General features: G+C 34.0%; 2 protein-coding genes across 6 annotated transcripts in view; both read left to right on the plus strand.

Moving 5' to 3' along the window:
• Positions 1-6,677, plus strand: part of LOC100252197 (structural maintenance of chromosomes flexible hinge domain-containing protein GMI1) — a 33,617-nt gene extending 26,940 nt beyond the window's left edge. Inside the window, exons 27-39 of one of the 4 annotated variants that reach the window (XR_787951.3) lie at positions 93-201; positions 338-432; positions 1,156-1,254; positions 2,442-2,508; positions 2,918-3,003; positions 3,081-3,362; positions 3,416-3,577; positions 3,770-3,884; positions 4,714-4,930; positions 5,025-5,216; positions 5,429-5,745; positions 5,967-6,241; positions 6,436-6,677. Coding sequence is in view for 3 of the 4 variants with exons in the window: in XM_010664558.3 (XP_010662860.1) it covers positions 93-201; positions 338-432; positions 1,156-1,254; positions 2,442-2,508; positions 2,918-3,003; positions 3,081-3,362; positions 3,416-3,577; positions 3,770-3,884; positions 4,714-4,930; positions 5,025-5,216; positions 5,429-5,749; positions 5,967-6,237 (2,016 nt within the window). In the remaining variant the exon portion in view is untranslated. Of the gene's footprint in view, positions 1-92; positions 202-337; positions 433-1,155; positions 1,255-2,441; positions 2,509-2,917; positions 3,004-3,080; positions 3,363-3,415; positions 3,578-3,769; positions 3,885-4,713; positions 4,931-5,024; positions 5,217-5,428; positions 5,750-5,966 lie in introns of all 4 variants that reach the window. The other 3 variants (XM_010664558.3, XM_010664559.3, XM_059733555.1) reach the window with 3 other exon arrangements.
• A 1,189-nt stretch (positions 6,678-7,866) lies between these two features.
• Positions 7,867-12,779, plus strand: LOC100257134 (protein DEFECTIVE IN MERISTEM SILENCING 3). 2 transcript variants are annotated; one of them, XM_010664557.3, is made up of 8 exons: positions 7,867-8,009; positions 9,192-9,335; positions 9,564-9,678; positions 10,090-10,327; positions 10,770-10,961; positions 11,050-11,370; positions 12,132-12,354; positions 12,446-12,779. In XM_010664557.3, exons 1-8 carry the CDS (start codon positions 7,989-7,991, stop codon positions 12,461-12,463), a joined length of 1,272 nt encoding a protein of 423 aa, XP_010662859.1. In that variant the 5' UTR covers positions 7,867-7,988; the 3' UTR covers positions 12,464-12,779. The 2 variants fall into 2 exon arrangements, with proteins under 2 accessions (XP_010662859.1, XP_002277586.1); XM_002277550.5 differs by having other exon boundaries at positions 7,868-8,009; positions 12,433-12,779.
• The last annotated feature ends 1,051 nt before the right edge of the window (positions 12,780-13,830 follow it).

Consider the following 13,830-nt stretch of genomic DNA (forward strand, 5'->3'; position numbering starts at 1 on the left):
AAATATGTTTGTTTTTCATCATGCTCTCCCCAAGTAGTTGCATTTCCACTCTTTTGTATGCAACTAGAGCTTGAGTTTTCTGAATTTTGCAGGATGTACTAATTGAAAGCAGTGACTTGGACAAGATTCGACCGAGTTATGCAACTACATTGGTGCTATGTCCACGTGATGAGTTGCCCTCAATTTCTGTTGCATGTGAAGGTATTCTTGTTTATATCGACAATTTTTCATATATATAAGCATCTTCACCAGTAACACATATTCTAGGCTACTAGAATTAAATTTGTTATTTTTTCCTTTCATAATATCATGTTTGCATTTTATTTCCATCTATCAGTTAATCCTGGACCTTTAGAACGTGCCATAGCCCAGCCACCAGTATCAGACAACCAGTTGCTTCCTGGATGTGTGATTGAGGAGCTTGTATTAGAGGTATCTTCGCACATTGTAATTATTCTTCCCCATGGTTAGAACCGTGGGTGCATTTCTATAACTATCAATTTGAAGTTGCACTGTTCAGCTATTTATACAATTATGTGCTTCCAGTGAATTCCTGCAGCACATATTTCAAGATCGATAATCACAATTTCTCTTGGTATTTTGTGCGTGAAGCAGGTAGAGTGGGCAAATCTAGAGACACCTCTGAGGTTTTCTCTTCTAAAAATAAAGAAAAATAGTAATGTTTGTTAGGAAGCATTTCCAATAAAATACTTGATACTATATAAATTGGATATGAAATGTAAAATAATAAAATGCATGATAACATACATTGACTGATAACCCTTGGGTACAAAACACTGCTTCATCACTATGCTTAGATAGTTTGCATCAGTTTTACTTCTTGGTTTTGCTTGTGTTGCTATAATTCTGTTTTTGTTATGGCTCATCACACATGGTGCAAATTGTCATAATCTAAGGCATGATTATTCATCTTGGTGTATTTTTCCAATGAAAATTAATCATGATATACAATCATAGATGATCAATTTATACACACTATTGTTCTGTGTATGCTTTTTCTTCCCCTTTTTGTAATGCTTTTATCATCTATCCTTTTGTTTCTTTCTTATTGAATGTACTGGAAATTTCAATCGTAGTAATTGTTGCCATTTTGATTCAACTTGTTAACATATCTTGCCAATGTACTTGCTCCAGATGTTTGATGCATATGGTAATCATGCCAGAGAAGGGTTGGAAGTTCAGTTTAATGTGGATGGATTTTGTTTCCAAGATCATAATGGTTTAAAGCGTAAGGTGAAGTATTTTGTAGGTTATTTTATTACTATTATTATAATTCTCACCGACAAGTGTGGACTACTAAAATTTAAAAGAAGCATAGTATTAGCATAACAGGGGCAAGTTGCACAAGGGTGGCTGTAGTAATTGATGAATGGATAATGGCAGTGAGGTTATTATGAAAAGCTGATGGGATGACTGTTGTTCTAATATATGGTGGTGGGATGCTATTTGAGGGGGATTTTAAACTAACTGGTTTGGTGTTTGTGATGGTATACTTTTATGGTACTAGAAATTTAAATGAAATAGGCATCTATCATGTCTCTTAGAGTTACAATTCAGTCTGTTAGAAGTACAATATTATTTGAAAATGCTTTGAGCTAGCAAAGATGGAGGAAGTGTTAGTGGTATTTTTTAGGTGTTACAAATTATTTTTGAAATTTTTGGTAAAGTTTAGATAATGGATACAAGATTACTATTAAGCCATCAATTTTAAATTATGGCCTTAATGATAGTTTTTGAATGAGGGCTGCTATTGGAAAACAACTTCTACCTTCTTGCTTTATAATGGTATCGGTGAGAATATATTAGGGGCATAAAGCCAGGCTATATTTAGTAAGCATCAACTCCATAAGTTATCTTACGGAAATCAATGAGAATCTTTCACTGTTTAGATCGTTAAATATTGTTCATTTTTCCTCATTAATTTAGTAGTTTATGCTTTTTTTATTAGTTATTTTACAGAAATCTTTCTCTTTTGGTACAAGAAATCGTTTCTCTTGCTCCTTATTTCTCATGTCTTTTTCATGGGCTAGATACAATCTAATAGGGATGTTATGCTGGTCAACAGCAAATACAATGGCCCTGCTGTGAGAAATTGTGGGAATTGTATACCGTTTACTTCTTTCATTTAGCAATATTTATACTATTTATTTCTTTCATTTAGCAATATATCAACTTCTCATTAGGCTGTAGTGATCATATACTGTCTACTTTTTTTGTTTAGTAATATATCCATTTCTCATTAAGCTGTAAATTGTCCTGCATATTCCCTCGTGCTTGAAATTGTCAAAACCTCTAAACACCACCTTTATGGTTCTTGGATGAATATATCTTGATTCTTATCATATTACTAGTTGGACATGTTGAGCATGGTGATATGTCATGTGATTTCAATGCCCTTAGCTATGTATTCTTCAATGCAGGTGGATGATCGTGGATGCATTGACCTTAGTGGCCTCTTGAGAGTCACAACAGGGTATGGAAAAAATGGTATAAGCCTTCTCCAAGTAACTTTCTCCCTTACTGCAATTTACTTTCAAAATAGATGGCTTTAAATTTACAGGCAAGCAAAACAACAATGACATGGGGGCTCAGGGTCAGTGTTCTTGCAATATACATTATTAATGGGCAATTCTAAAATATATTTTCTTCTGTAGCTTTGTACCTTATCATGACTGAATACTTTAAAAATAGCTTTGAAAGTAAGTTCCGTAAATTTATCTCTCCAGAAATAAATGATATAGCATCATCAATCAATTTTGTGTGCTTTTTACTTCGGGGGATTGCTAATGATCCTTGCAGATATCTTCATGATGACTAAAAGTTTTGAGGATTTTAGTTTTTTTTAGGATGAATCATATTGGTTTGGTGATTTCATTCTAATCACACTGCTTTGCAGTTTCCCTATCAGTTTTATCTGGTAACAAAGTAGTTTTCAAGCAAGAGTTGCAAACAGAGAAAAGAGAGCTAAGAGCTGCATCAATAGTAAGCAACTCTATTTTTTTCCCTTTCTTTGACTACCTGTATTTCCCATAGTGTTTTACTTAGTTTCTTGATGTCAGGTACCTCAGTCTTGTGCTGCTGGGTCACAACTCGAAAATATTGTCTTCGAAATCATCAACTCTAAGGGTGAAGTTGATGAAACTGTTCATGAGGAAGAGAAACATGGACAATTCCATACGCTTACAATAATGTCTGATTCATTTTATTTGGATGGTTCTGTAAGATTCGCTTTCAGGAATGGACGCTGCATTATTCCTACTATTCCTCTCCCCCGAAAGCAAGGGGACTTCACCTTTCTAGCTGCTCACTCCTGTCATCCAGAGCTATCTTTGGCTGTCAAGGTTGAAACAATATTGTGTTACCTCTAATTATCACTTCTTCCACATTTATGAAGGTTGAATGTCATGTGCAGGTTTCTGTTGTGGAAGTCCTAAAAGTGAAGCAGGAAGATGTCCAACTTCAATATCCAAATGAAAACATGTTGCTCCTCCAGGATTCACCTGCTCCAAGGCATGTAGAGAACAGCCTAGTGGAGTCACTCATGAATGACGAGAAGGTGAAATGGCAGCTCAGCTCTTTTTTTATGGATGTACTAGTACCATATTTCATTTTCTTATTCCAGAAAGCAGTTCTTTCTGCTTTTGATGCCTTTGTTGAGGAAGGACCTTTGAATATTTTTATTTTCGATTCACTTAAATTCTATTTGTGATAATTTCTGTTCCTTTTCTTGAACATGATTTTCTTGCAGGAAATTGAGGATGACATTTGCAAAATTGGTTTGTTTATTGGAGATAATGAAAGGAAACTGGAATTGCTTCATAAACAGAAGGGAGATATTGAGCAATCCATTGAGAAATTGCAAGGTCAGGAACTGATTTCTGTCTTTTGGTTACTTTCTCTCCTCCAGTTGACATGGAAGTTTGAAAAGTATAACATAATGTTTCCTCTTCATCCAATATGGATTTTTGTTTATAAGATCTCACATTCACAGTCCATTCCAGTATAATTGGTACCAGAAAATTTGGTAATAGCACCTAACTGTCCCAAGTTGATTGGATCCACATCTGATGATTAAAACCCAAAGTTTTTCTTTTTATCATTTGAAGAATCCTTCATTTCTAACAGAAAATATCATTTCTCTATTGTTTAGGTTTCTCTTCCCTTTAGATTAATCATGGATATGTTCTCTTATTTCTCAAAACTTTCATAATTTTCCTTGTTTTGCATATCATCTGAACCATGGTCAATTTCATCCAGAAATGTTGTATATTCTCCCTCTTTATATTGAATTGTTGTTCTCATAAAAAATAAATAATAAACGAATCATTTGACATATTAATGTAATCAAGGTGCTATGTGTTTAGTCTTCATTGGGCAAGGTTACACTTACTGACAAAGTTATATACATTGAGGTCATGTTTGGATGTCTGACATGAATCAAATGGCTAGTTGATGTTACATTTCAAAACACAAAACTCATCCATCTGTATGCTGCCATGAAAGAACCAGGGTGCCTTTATTATAAGAATATAAGATCAGTTTTTTTAGTTCTTGAAATGAGCTGTTTCATTAGTTTACTCTTATTTCTTATGATGAACAACCCATTCCCTCACATGAAATGCTGTGAGAATAAAATATATACTAGTTAGATTTCTTGAAGTGGGTAAATTTTGATCTTTTTCCATTTTCCAGCTTCTGTAGAATATGATTCATTCAACAACCATCGGGGCTACTTGTCTAAGAAAGAATCAGTGATGAGATGCATTGAAAAAAAGGATAAATCCGCAGCTGCTTTTTTCTGCAATCTTTCAAGAGAGATTCCATTCCAAGATCCAGTATCTCAGCTTATGAAAGATATAGTTGGTGTGGTTGCACTTCTTGCAACTGTTCGTATCAATCGGCTTGGCAGGTCATCTTCTTTCACATTCTACTTTTATAACCTATGAAGGAATAGGAAATTTTGAACTAGGACATAACCTGTCTAGATTTCTCCTTGTATGCAGGATGTTGGCTGAATATTTGGGTGAAGATCAAATGCTTGCAGTTGTGTGTAGATCCTATGAAGCTGCAAGTAAGCTTGAGAAGTATGAATGGGATGGAAAAGTAGACCGTGAACATGCTCTTTATGCAGTAGCAAAAACATTTGGAAAACCGATAAATGACCGGTTTCTTGTTATTTGCCTCGAGAATATAAGGTACCAGAGGTTTTTCCTTATTCCAAATTAAAAGTTGTTAGTGATTCTTAGCTGACTCATCCTTCTTTACGATCAGGTATTCCTATATAAGAAATTAGAACTTTGCCTTCCAAGATTGATAAATTATGTTAATATGAAAGCAATATATGCAAATAAACAATCTTTGAAAAATATTTGAATGTGTTAGGTCTTCAGCCATTTTTTTTTTCCAGGCCTTACATAGGAGGGTTTCAGGACAATGATCCTCAGAGGAAGCTGAACATTCCAAATCCTATTTTACCCACTGGGGAGATGCCTCCAGGGTTCTTGGGGTATGCAGTTAACATGGTTGACCTAGAGTCCCATCATTTACTTACAAGGACCACTGCAGGGCATGGTCTTCGGGAGACATTGTTCTATTGTCTATTTGGTGAGCTGCAGGTTTATCAAACCAGGGAAGACATGAAGAAGGCTTGCTTCTATGCAAGACATGGTGCTGTTTCTCTTGATGGTGGGATTATGAAAGGAAATGGAGTCATTTCTTTTGGATGTAGGTATTTACACTGTTGCCTCTGCCCTCTCTCCCGCTCTTTCGTCCTAACGAGATAGTTTGCTTTGACCGATAAACACAGTGGTGTTCAGGACTCCCATAATTGCCTTTTTTAGACCACATACACATACAAGTATTGTAAGGATTGGGTTCGAGAAAAATGTGCAATGTATAACACTACTGAATAAGACCCCTCATCCATAAACATTTTTCTGTTTCAGGGAACCGCAAATATGGTTTCCAGTTGCTAACCTGGAATCACCAAAAAATGTTAGAATCCTGGAAGTGATAGAGGAAAAGAGAACTTCTTTGAGGCTGGTCCACAATGAAATAGGCAAACTGACAAAAATCATTAACAAAGCTCAGAAGAAGTTACAGAAGAAAATTTCACGGTGTCGCAAGCTCATGGATCGCTTAGAACCCTGTATGAAAGGCCACTACCTGGAGTACAATACGAATACAATAAACAGCCTGGAAAACTCGCCAAAATGATCTGGTTTGCCCTTGATACTTTCTGTACAGCAACGTCTCAAGCATATACCTATGCCAATCATATTAAAGTTGATAAAAATATCATCAGTGATCCAAATGTGTCTGTCTCATATCAAACTGTGGGTATAATACCATTTGAAGCTGTCATATCTACATTGTCATCCTTATTTTCTGTGTCTTTCCTTTTTTATTTGACAGGTTACCAGAGGATGAGAAGCTTGTACAGATAGTCTGAAGCTTGGTTTCCATGTCCATACATTAGCAATCCAGTCTTTTTTTCCAGATTTTAATACCAGACGGTTTGTTATGAGAGCCTGCTTCTGTTTATGTTCTGTAAATATATGTCTAAATGATATGCTCTCTATTTTATGTAATATTATAGATGATTTGGGTTAGGCTTCAAACTTAGGGTATATAAAATCATACCTTTCTTTTTTTTTAATCCTTTTTTTGGTTTTATTTTATTTAAAAGTAACCAAAAAAAAAAAGGATAGGGAGGGAGAGAGATTTGTTCTGTAAAACGCAGAACTGATCTCTTGATGCTATTGGACTATTTTCAATGGCATTGGTCTTTAAATTTGTAGCTTACTATTGTTTTTTTAGTAGAATTTATACATATAGATTGATGGAATGAGTAAGATTCTAAAGTGGGGGAAAAATTTGTCCTTAGTAAATCAAAGAAGAATATAAAAGTTTAAAATTTGATGACAATCATGATTTATTTGACCAACTGATCCGACCATTGATCGGTCTAATTGATTAGAAAGTAGTTTGACCGGAATTGGAACTAGTTGAACCGATGGGGCAACCCCCACCCCATTGGAAAACCCCCTTCCTTCCACCCCCACTTTCTTCCTCTTTTTGGCTGCCCCTTTCCTCCCTTCCAAATTTTTTATTATTTATATGTTTTTTACCTCATTATTATTATTTTTTTTACTTTATTATTTTAATTTAAATTAATGAAAACATTACAATTTTAAATAAATTTCTAATTTTAAAATAAGATTTTGATTTAAAAATACATTTTAAAATTTCAAAATTAAAATTAAAATTATGATTTTAATTTTAATTTCTAATTTGAAACTAATTTTTTTATTTTCAAATAAAATTTTAATTTTTAAATGATATATGAATTATTGTTTTTATTTTATAATTATTTTAAATTTTAATAATTTATAAATTATATATATATATATATATATGTCATCATTGGTTTAATTGTGATTCAAATCCTGATTTGATTGAACATTGATGAAAACCTTCTAAAATTTGTCTTTAAAAATATAAGAGAATATAAAATATAAAGATAATTATTTTAAATTTATTTATTTATTATATTTTTTATATTATGTGGCATAGCATAAGAAAAATGCAATGAAACTCTCTTTAAAAAAAAAGGTTGCTGAAAGATAATAAAAATAGCATTTCCAATTTTCCAATCACAGAAGCAACGAAGGAAATATACAGTGGGCAAGGAATATTTCATGAACTTTGAATACATTTGTTATCGTAAAATTTTAAGATGTTATCATTATACATTATTACCCTCTTTGAGAAACTAAATAATAATAAATATATTTTCACCTAAATTAGTAATAACAAGAGGGTGTAATTGTGTAAATGTTACGGGAAACATCAAGAGAGAAACCTGAGATAAATTGACCTAGATTTCCACTTTTTCCGCTTACCCACAGAGAGTGAGAGGGAAAGAAAGGGAGGGGTTGGCTCGTTGAGTCCGACTCGACTCAGCCATGTTTCAACCGCACAACCAGGTGAGTCAATCTCTGTATTCCATGCTGATAAAGCGTCAATTTCTAGGGTTTCACCTACATCCCTCTCTTCTTCTTTAAGGCTTCAACTCCAGAAAAACAAAAACAAAAATAAAAAAGTGGGTATGTGTTGTTTGTTTATAAACCGATGTGAAAAAAAAAAAAAAAATCTTCTATAAAATGATTTTTTGTTTGGGTAATTTTCAGTTTTCCTCGGTTTTCTTGACGACCAAACAGAGGGTAGGTGTCGAGCTTGTATAAGCCGTTTTTGAATTTTGGGTTTTCTGCTTCCCAATGTGGCCTTGTATGGGTTTGAGAATCATGAAACACACTCTTCCGGAGTTATTGGGGTTGGGGATTTTGGAATTGGAGAATAGAGGGTATGTTGCAAAATTCGCTGGAACTAAACAGTGGGCGAGTTGCAATTTTACTGTGAAACTTCTTTCCTTTTTTTGTTTTTTTTCCCCTCTACCCCCCAGCAGAAGTAGTCTTAAATTGCCCAAATTTCAGTGAACCCACTATTCGGAAGCTTTTAGAAATGGGATTTGATCATCAACAAACAAAGTTCACGTTGCAATTTTCGATGCAACCAAACAGAGCGTAGGCCTCTGTTTTTTTGTAGCCTTCAAATTAAATTTGACTGGACCCAATATTCAAAAGTTTTTGAAGTTGAGAATTTAAGCATTTGCAAGAGAAGGCTTGAAGGAATTATCTCTGAATCCAAACAGAGGGTAAGTGTCACTTTTTCCAGAAGTCTTTTCCATAGTACCAAATGCAAACTTCAATTTTGGTTAAATATTAGTAAGCTCCCTATTCTAAAGTCCTTTAGTTTAATGACTGAATTCCATTGGTAGCAAACAAAGAGCAATGTGTAATTTTCTTTGAATCCAAACAGACTAATTTATTGGTTTCTCTAAAGCCTTTTGCCATTATTTTCTGCTTCCCTATATCAAATGTAGCCTTAATTTGCTTAAATTTCAACAGCATATGTTCTTGAAATTGGGAATTTCAGCATTATCTTTATGTGTATGAGTGGTCTGTTTTGGTGGTGGAAGCATTATAAGAAATAAAGGAAAAGAAGCTTTCACTCTTTTGCATGAGCTATGATATAGTCGGTGTGCCTTCATCAGAGTCTTTGCTTTCAAATGATATCTGAAAAATACACAATGATCCCTTCCTTCACAGCTTTCAATTCAAACAAAGCCATTAGCTATTCAAGAGCCATCAGCATTGATGCATGTGGATCCAAATAATTCTTTTGGAGCTGCAAGAGATGAGATGCACAATGGAGGGCTTTCTAAGGCAGAATCTGCTGTCAACAATTCCAAGGTTGTGGGAAATTATCACAGAGTTGCTTCAATTTTGCCTTACCATTCTTGTAATTATGAAAAAATAATAATAATAATAATAATGTATGTCTTGTATTTTATTCTAATTTTGGTGATGACAAAGAGGTAGACTTTCCAATTCTGTTGTAGCGTCACGGTCTATGCAACATAGTTTACAATACTGCTTAGGGTAATTGGATTAACTCTCGATTGTCTTAAAACCATGCAGAAACTTCAGGATGAGCTACAAACTCTGGGGTTCAAAATCAAACAGCATGAGGATAATATAAAATATCTGAAGACTCAAAAGGATAATCTGGATGGCTCCATTCTTGACTTGCAAGGTATAAAACACTTCTTGATGATATCCTGTTATCAATCAAAATTACTTCATTTTAAACATTGCAAAATTTAGCAAATATTGAACTTGATAATTCAGGTGTTGTTTGGATGCATTCTCTGTTTTTTATTTTGAAAAACAATAAATAATAGTAACTCCTATATGAAATGCAAAAGTCTTAGAAGACTCACCTTAAAATGATAATGATTTCTACAAACTATTTAAAAACAAAATTGAGGTATTAAAATTTTTTTTACAACATCCCAACAACACCTTAGATTTTATTTTTTTATTTTTTTATTTTTTAAAACCTGCAGATAAGTTTAAGATCCTCCATGCACTTTGTATTGTTCACCTTAAAAATGCACTTTGTAATTGCTGTCATACTTTTATCCACTAACAACTTTCATCACAGTTACCCTTGGCAAGTATTGTTCATCTAGTATACCAACCATGGAAAATGAGGCCCTTTCGAAGTCCCGAAGTGAAAATGAAACTGTTGAACAGATACTGAAGTATGAAAAATCAGCAGCTGCCATCTTATGCCAGCTGAAAATTCGTCATGGAAGTCAGGCTTCACATCTTACATTGGCTAAGGATGTGCTCGGTATTGTTGCCACACTTGGAAAAGTAGATGATGAAAACCTTAGTAGGTCAGTTTGTCTTGCTTTTCATTATTTTGCCAGGTTTTTTAAATTTGTACCTTAGACTTGAACTCATAAAAAGCTGGATTCAATTATTTTTAGCAGGGTTTTGGTGTGGCCAAAGCCAATAGTTATAATGTGTCATATTTATTGTGTTAATGACATATATTTCAGTGATTCTGCCTCTGATCATCTGGAAAATTGTTATCTTCATCATTGACTTCTGCTGTACGTGAGTTTGTGTGTGTGTTTGTGGACTTGGCTTTTAGATGCTAGACAATGCCCACTGGTTGAGAGTTTCAAATAATTGAGATGCTTTGCTAATAACTAATTTTTGTTGATGGGGAAAGTTTTGAGATTTTCATGTTAATTGTAATTTGTGTGTAATTCTAACTGTTAGTAATGTCAGACTATGTTTGACATATTGCTATTGTTATAACTCTAAAACCAGGCTTTTCTCGGAGTACTTAGGACTGGAGACTATGATGGCAATTGTCTGCAAGACTTATGAAGGCGTTAAAACTTTGGAAACATATGACTTTGAAGGTGGCATAAACAAACATTCTGGTCTGCATGGGCTTGGATCTTCTATCGGAAGACATTTGGATGGCCGATTTCGCATCATCTGTCTTGAACATTTAAGGCATGAACTCATATACTGCATTTGGGCAACATGGAGTTGTAGTTTGTAATTTTCTGAACACATTTTCCCCCCCTTTTTTTTCGCACAGACCATATGCTGGGGATTTTGTTGCTGATGACACACAAAGGAGGCTTGATCTTCTAAAGCCAAGATTACCCAACGGAGAGTGTCCACCTGGCTTTCTTGGCTTTGCAGTGAATATGATCAATGTGGATAGTGCAAACATACTTTGTTTAACATCCAGTGGTTGTGGCCTCAGAGAGACTCTATTCTATAATCTATTCTCTCGTCTTCAAGTGTATAGAACAAGAGCAGAAATGTTACTTGCTCTTCCTTGTATTACCGATGGGGCACTTTCTTTAGATGGTGGAATGATCAAAACTGCAGGTGTATTTTCTTTGGGCAGTCGGTAAGAAGCTCAGCCAATTTCAGTAATTAAAAGAAAATTTGCTTTCTATTTCATGTTATGATCAATCGATTTTTATTTCATTATCTTAAAAAACCAATTCTGGCAAGAACTTGGTCATTGTTTTTGTTTTTCTTGTGGTGGAAAATGCCTTTGGAAATAGGGTTCGCTCTGAATTGTAGTGCATCATCAATGAAGCTGGTTGACTTATAGAAATGTGGCAATTTGCCAGCATTTTGTTTGGCCTACTGAAACTTGATTTGCCATCAGCTACTTAAGCTCATGATAGCATCAGTGATTGTAGAATATATTTATTTTTTATGGTGAAAGTACCAACGGTGTCACAAAATAAATTCTCTAAATATTCACCCCCTTTTTATAACTTTGCTTAATGTGAATGACATCGATTTCTTAGCTACTTGTACAACACTAGAGGCTGATTCCTTGTTTCTCTTATTGTATAAAGACAATAGCAGTGTCAAAAATGCTACATTTTAAATAACTTGTCACCTTGCTGAGTCTTCTTCTGCCATGAGAATCAGGGAGAGCTGATTTCTCTTGTCCTTTTTTGCTGGTATGTTGTCACATGTTTGCAATTCATAGGTTAGAACCTTTGTTCCCTTGCATGCATATTTGAACTATTTTTTATATTCTGTTGTCGGTAGTGTATAATTATTATGCAACTGCTTTATTTTTCCTCAGATGTATTAGTTATCATCGGTCAATAACAATTTGTATTTCCTTTGATTTGCATCGGATTTAAGGGAAGATGTAGAAGTGAGATTCCCAAAAAGCTCTGGATCAAATCTTCCTCTGGAGTACTTTGAAACTGAGAAGGAGCTGACAGAGGTGAACTGGAAAAGGGAAAAGGTTGAGGAAGATATTCAGAGAGAACAATCACTTCTGAACCATATAAATTACACCTTCAGAATCAAGAAGCAGGCATTCATCAAGTACCTGGCTGATAGCTCACCATATGGGATTCAGGTAATTTCTTATTTCTTGTTCACTTTCCAAGGTATCTTCATTTTAAATTCTGAAACATAATCTCCATGTTATGGGCAGCAACAAATTCCAGGAGAGCGGGAGAGACTGACCCAAAGATGATAATCAGATCGAGGAACTGAGCCAGTGGAGGGGATAGAGAAGCTTCTGAGGTTCAACTTTTGGCTAGGGTACTTGTACTGGTTTTCTGGGCATCAATGAAGGTAAAGCTCCGGGGAAAAGGTGAGAAGGATGGGTTTGTTGTATAGAGAAAAGATGTTAGTTGTTCCCCAGAATCAGTATTCCTGAGAAGCAGGATTGGAGTATGCACCCTCTTGGTTCTCATAGTATGTTTCTGGATAAATTCTCAGTCATGATGATTGTCCATTGAAGATTCAAGTGCATTGACAATCAATTCATTTTCAGAATTGTGTGTGTTTGGTTATGGATGATGTGTTTTTCTGCACTTCTGCATCAGTCTTGGTATGTTGTTCTTGAGGTGAGGCTATAGACCTTTTGCTCTTTCTTGATGAATTTTCTTCAAATCTGCTATAAATTTTTATTTTTATTTTTATTTTTTAAATTATCTCTATTCCATACATTGTATGTCAACGGTTTTTTTTTTTTTTAAATTTATTTTTATTTAATTTAACAATTTTTTTGACAAACTAGGACTCTCTTCCCTCTCTGCACCAATGCTTATCATCATCTCTGACTTTTCGGATTAATTTTTATTTTTTTCCATTTTATAAAAGTTCTGATGGATTAGAAAGATGGATAAGAGGGGATAAATCTTGAGTGTTGGGTCTTTGGAGGGGTGTGGTGTGTGTGCAGATAATCATCTAACAAACACTATAAATTTGGTTAAAATCTTATTTCCATACGAACAATTTTCATGATTTGTTATCGTAGCAGTAGCAGTATTTGATGATCATGGCTTCTATCCTCAGGATTCTTTCTATTTCTAATTTGATTATTTATTGTCAGAGGACTTTACCCCCAAATTTGTATATTTTATTTTTAATCAAATAAGAACCGCTTGATTATAGTGTGATGGATAAGAAGCATTATTTTGAAGTTTTAGGATACCAAATAATATATAAATTCTAAGGTTATGTTTGGTTCCTGGAAAGTACAAAGGAAAGAAAAAAAATGCTAAGGAAAATGATTTTCTCATGTTTGGTTATCCTATGAAAAATATCAAAGAAAATCAAATATAATTAAAACTAATTAAAAACTTATGTATTTATAAATTATTTAATCTTTATATTGATGAGTTAAAATAAATAAAATGAGTTTGAAGTAACAAAAATAATAATTTATCAACTTTTAATCTATTTTTTTTTATTTTCCTTCACTTTTTCTTTCCTTCTACTTTTTCTTTGTATTTTCTTTCCCTCGCATTTTCCCTCAAATTTTCCGGGAATCAAACATAGCCTAAATGTTTAAATTTCAAGTCTTTATAATAATTCTCCATTA

Source organism: Vitis vinifera, chromosome 16 (genome assembly GCF_030704535.1).
Source record: "Vitis vinifera cultivar Pinot Noir 40024 chromosome 16, ASM3070453v1".
In the NCBI taxonomy this organism is placed as follows: Eukaryota; Viridiplantae; Streptophyta; class Magnoliopsida; order Vitales; family Vitaceae; genus Vitis; species Vitis vinifera.

Coding starts and splice junctions, on each gene's coding strand:
- LOC100257134 (XM_002277550.5), top strand. CDS start 7,989: ATGTTTCAACCGCACAACCAG. Junction 8,010..9,191: donor TGTTTCAACCGCACAACCAG/GTGAGTCAATCT, acceptor CTTCCTTCACAG/CTTTCAATTCAAACAAAGCC. Junction 10,328..10,769: donor GATGATGAAAACCTTAGTAG/GTCAGTTTGTCT, acceptor CTCTAAAACCAG/GCTTTTCTCGGAGTACTTAG.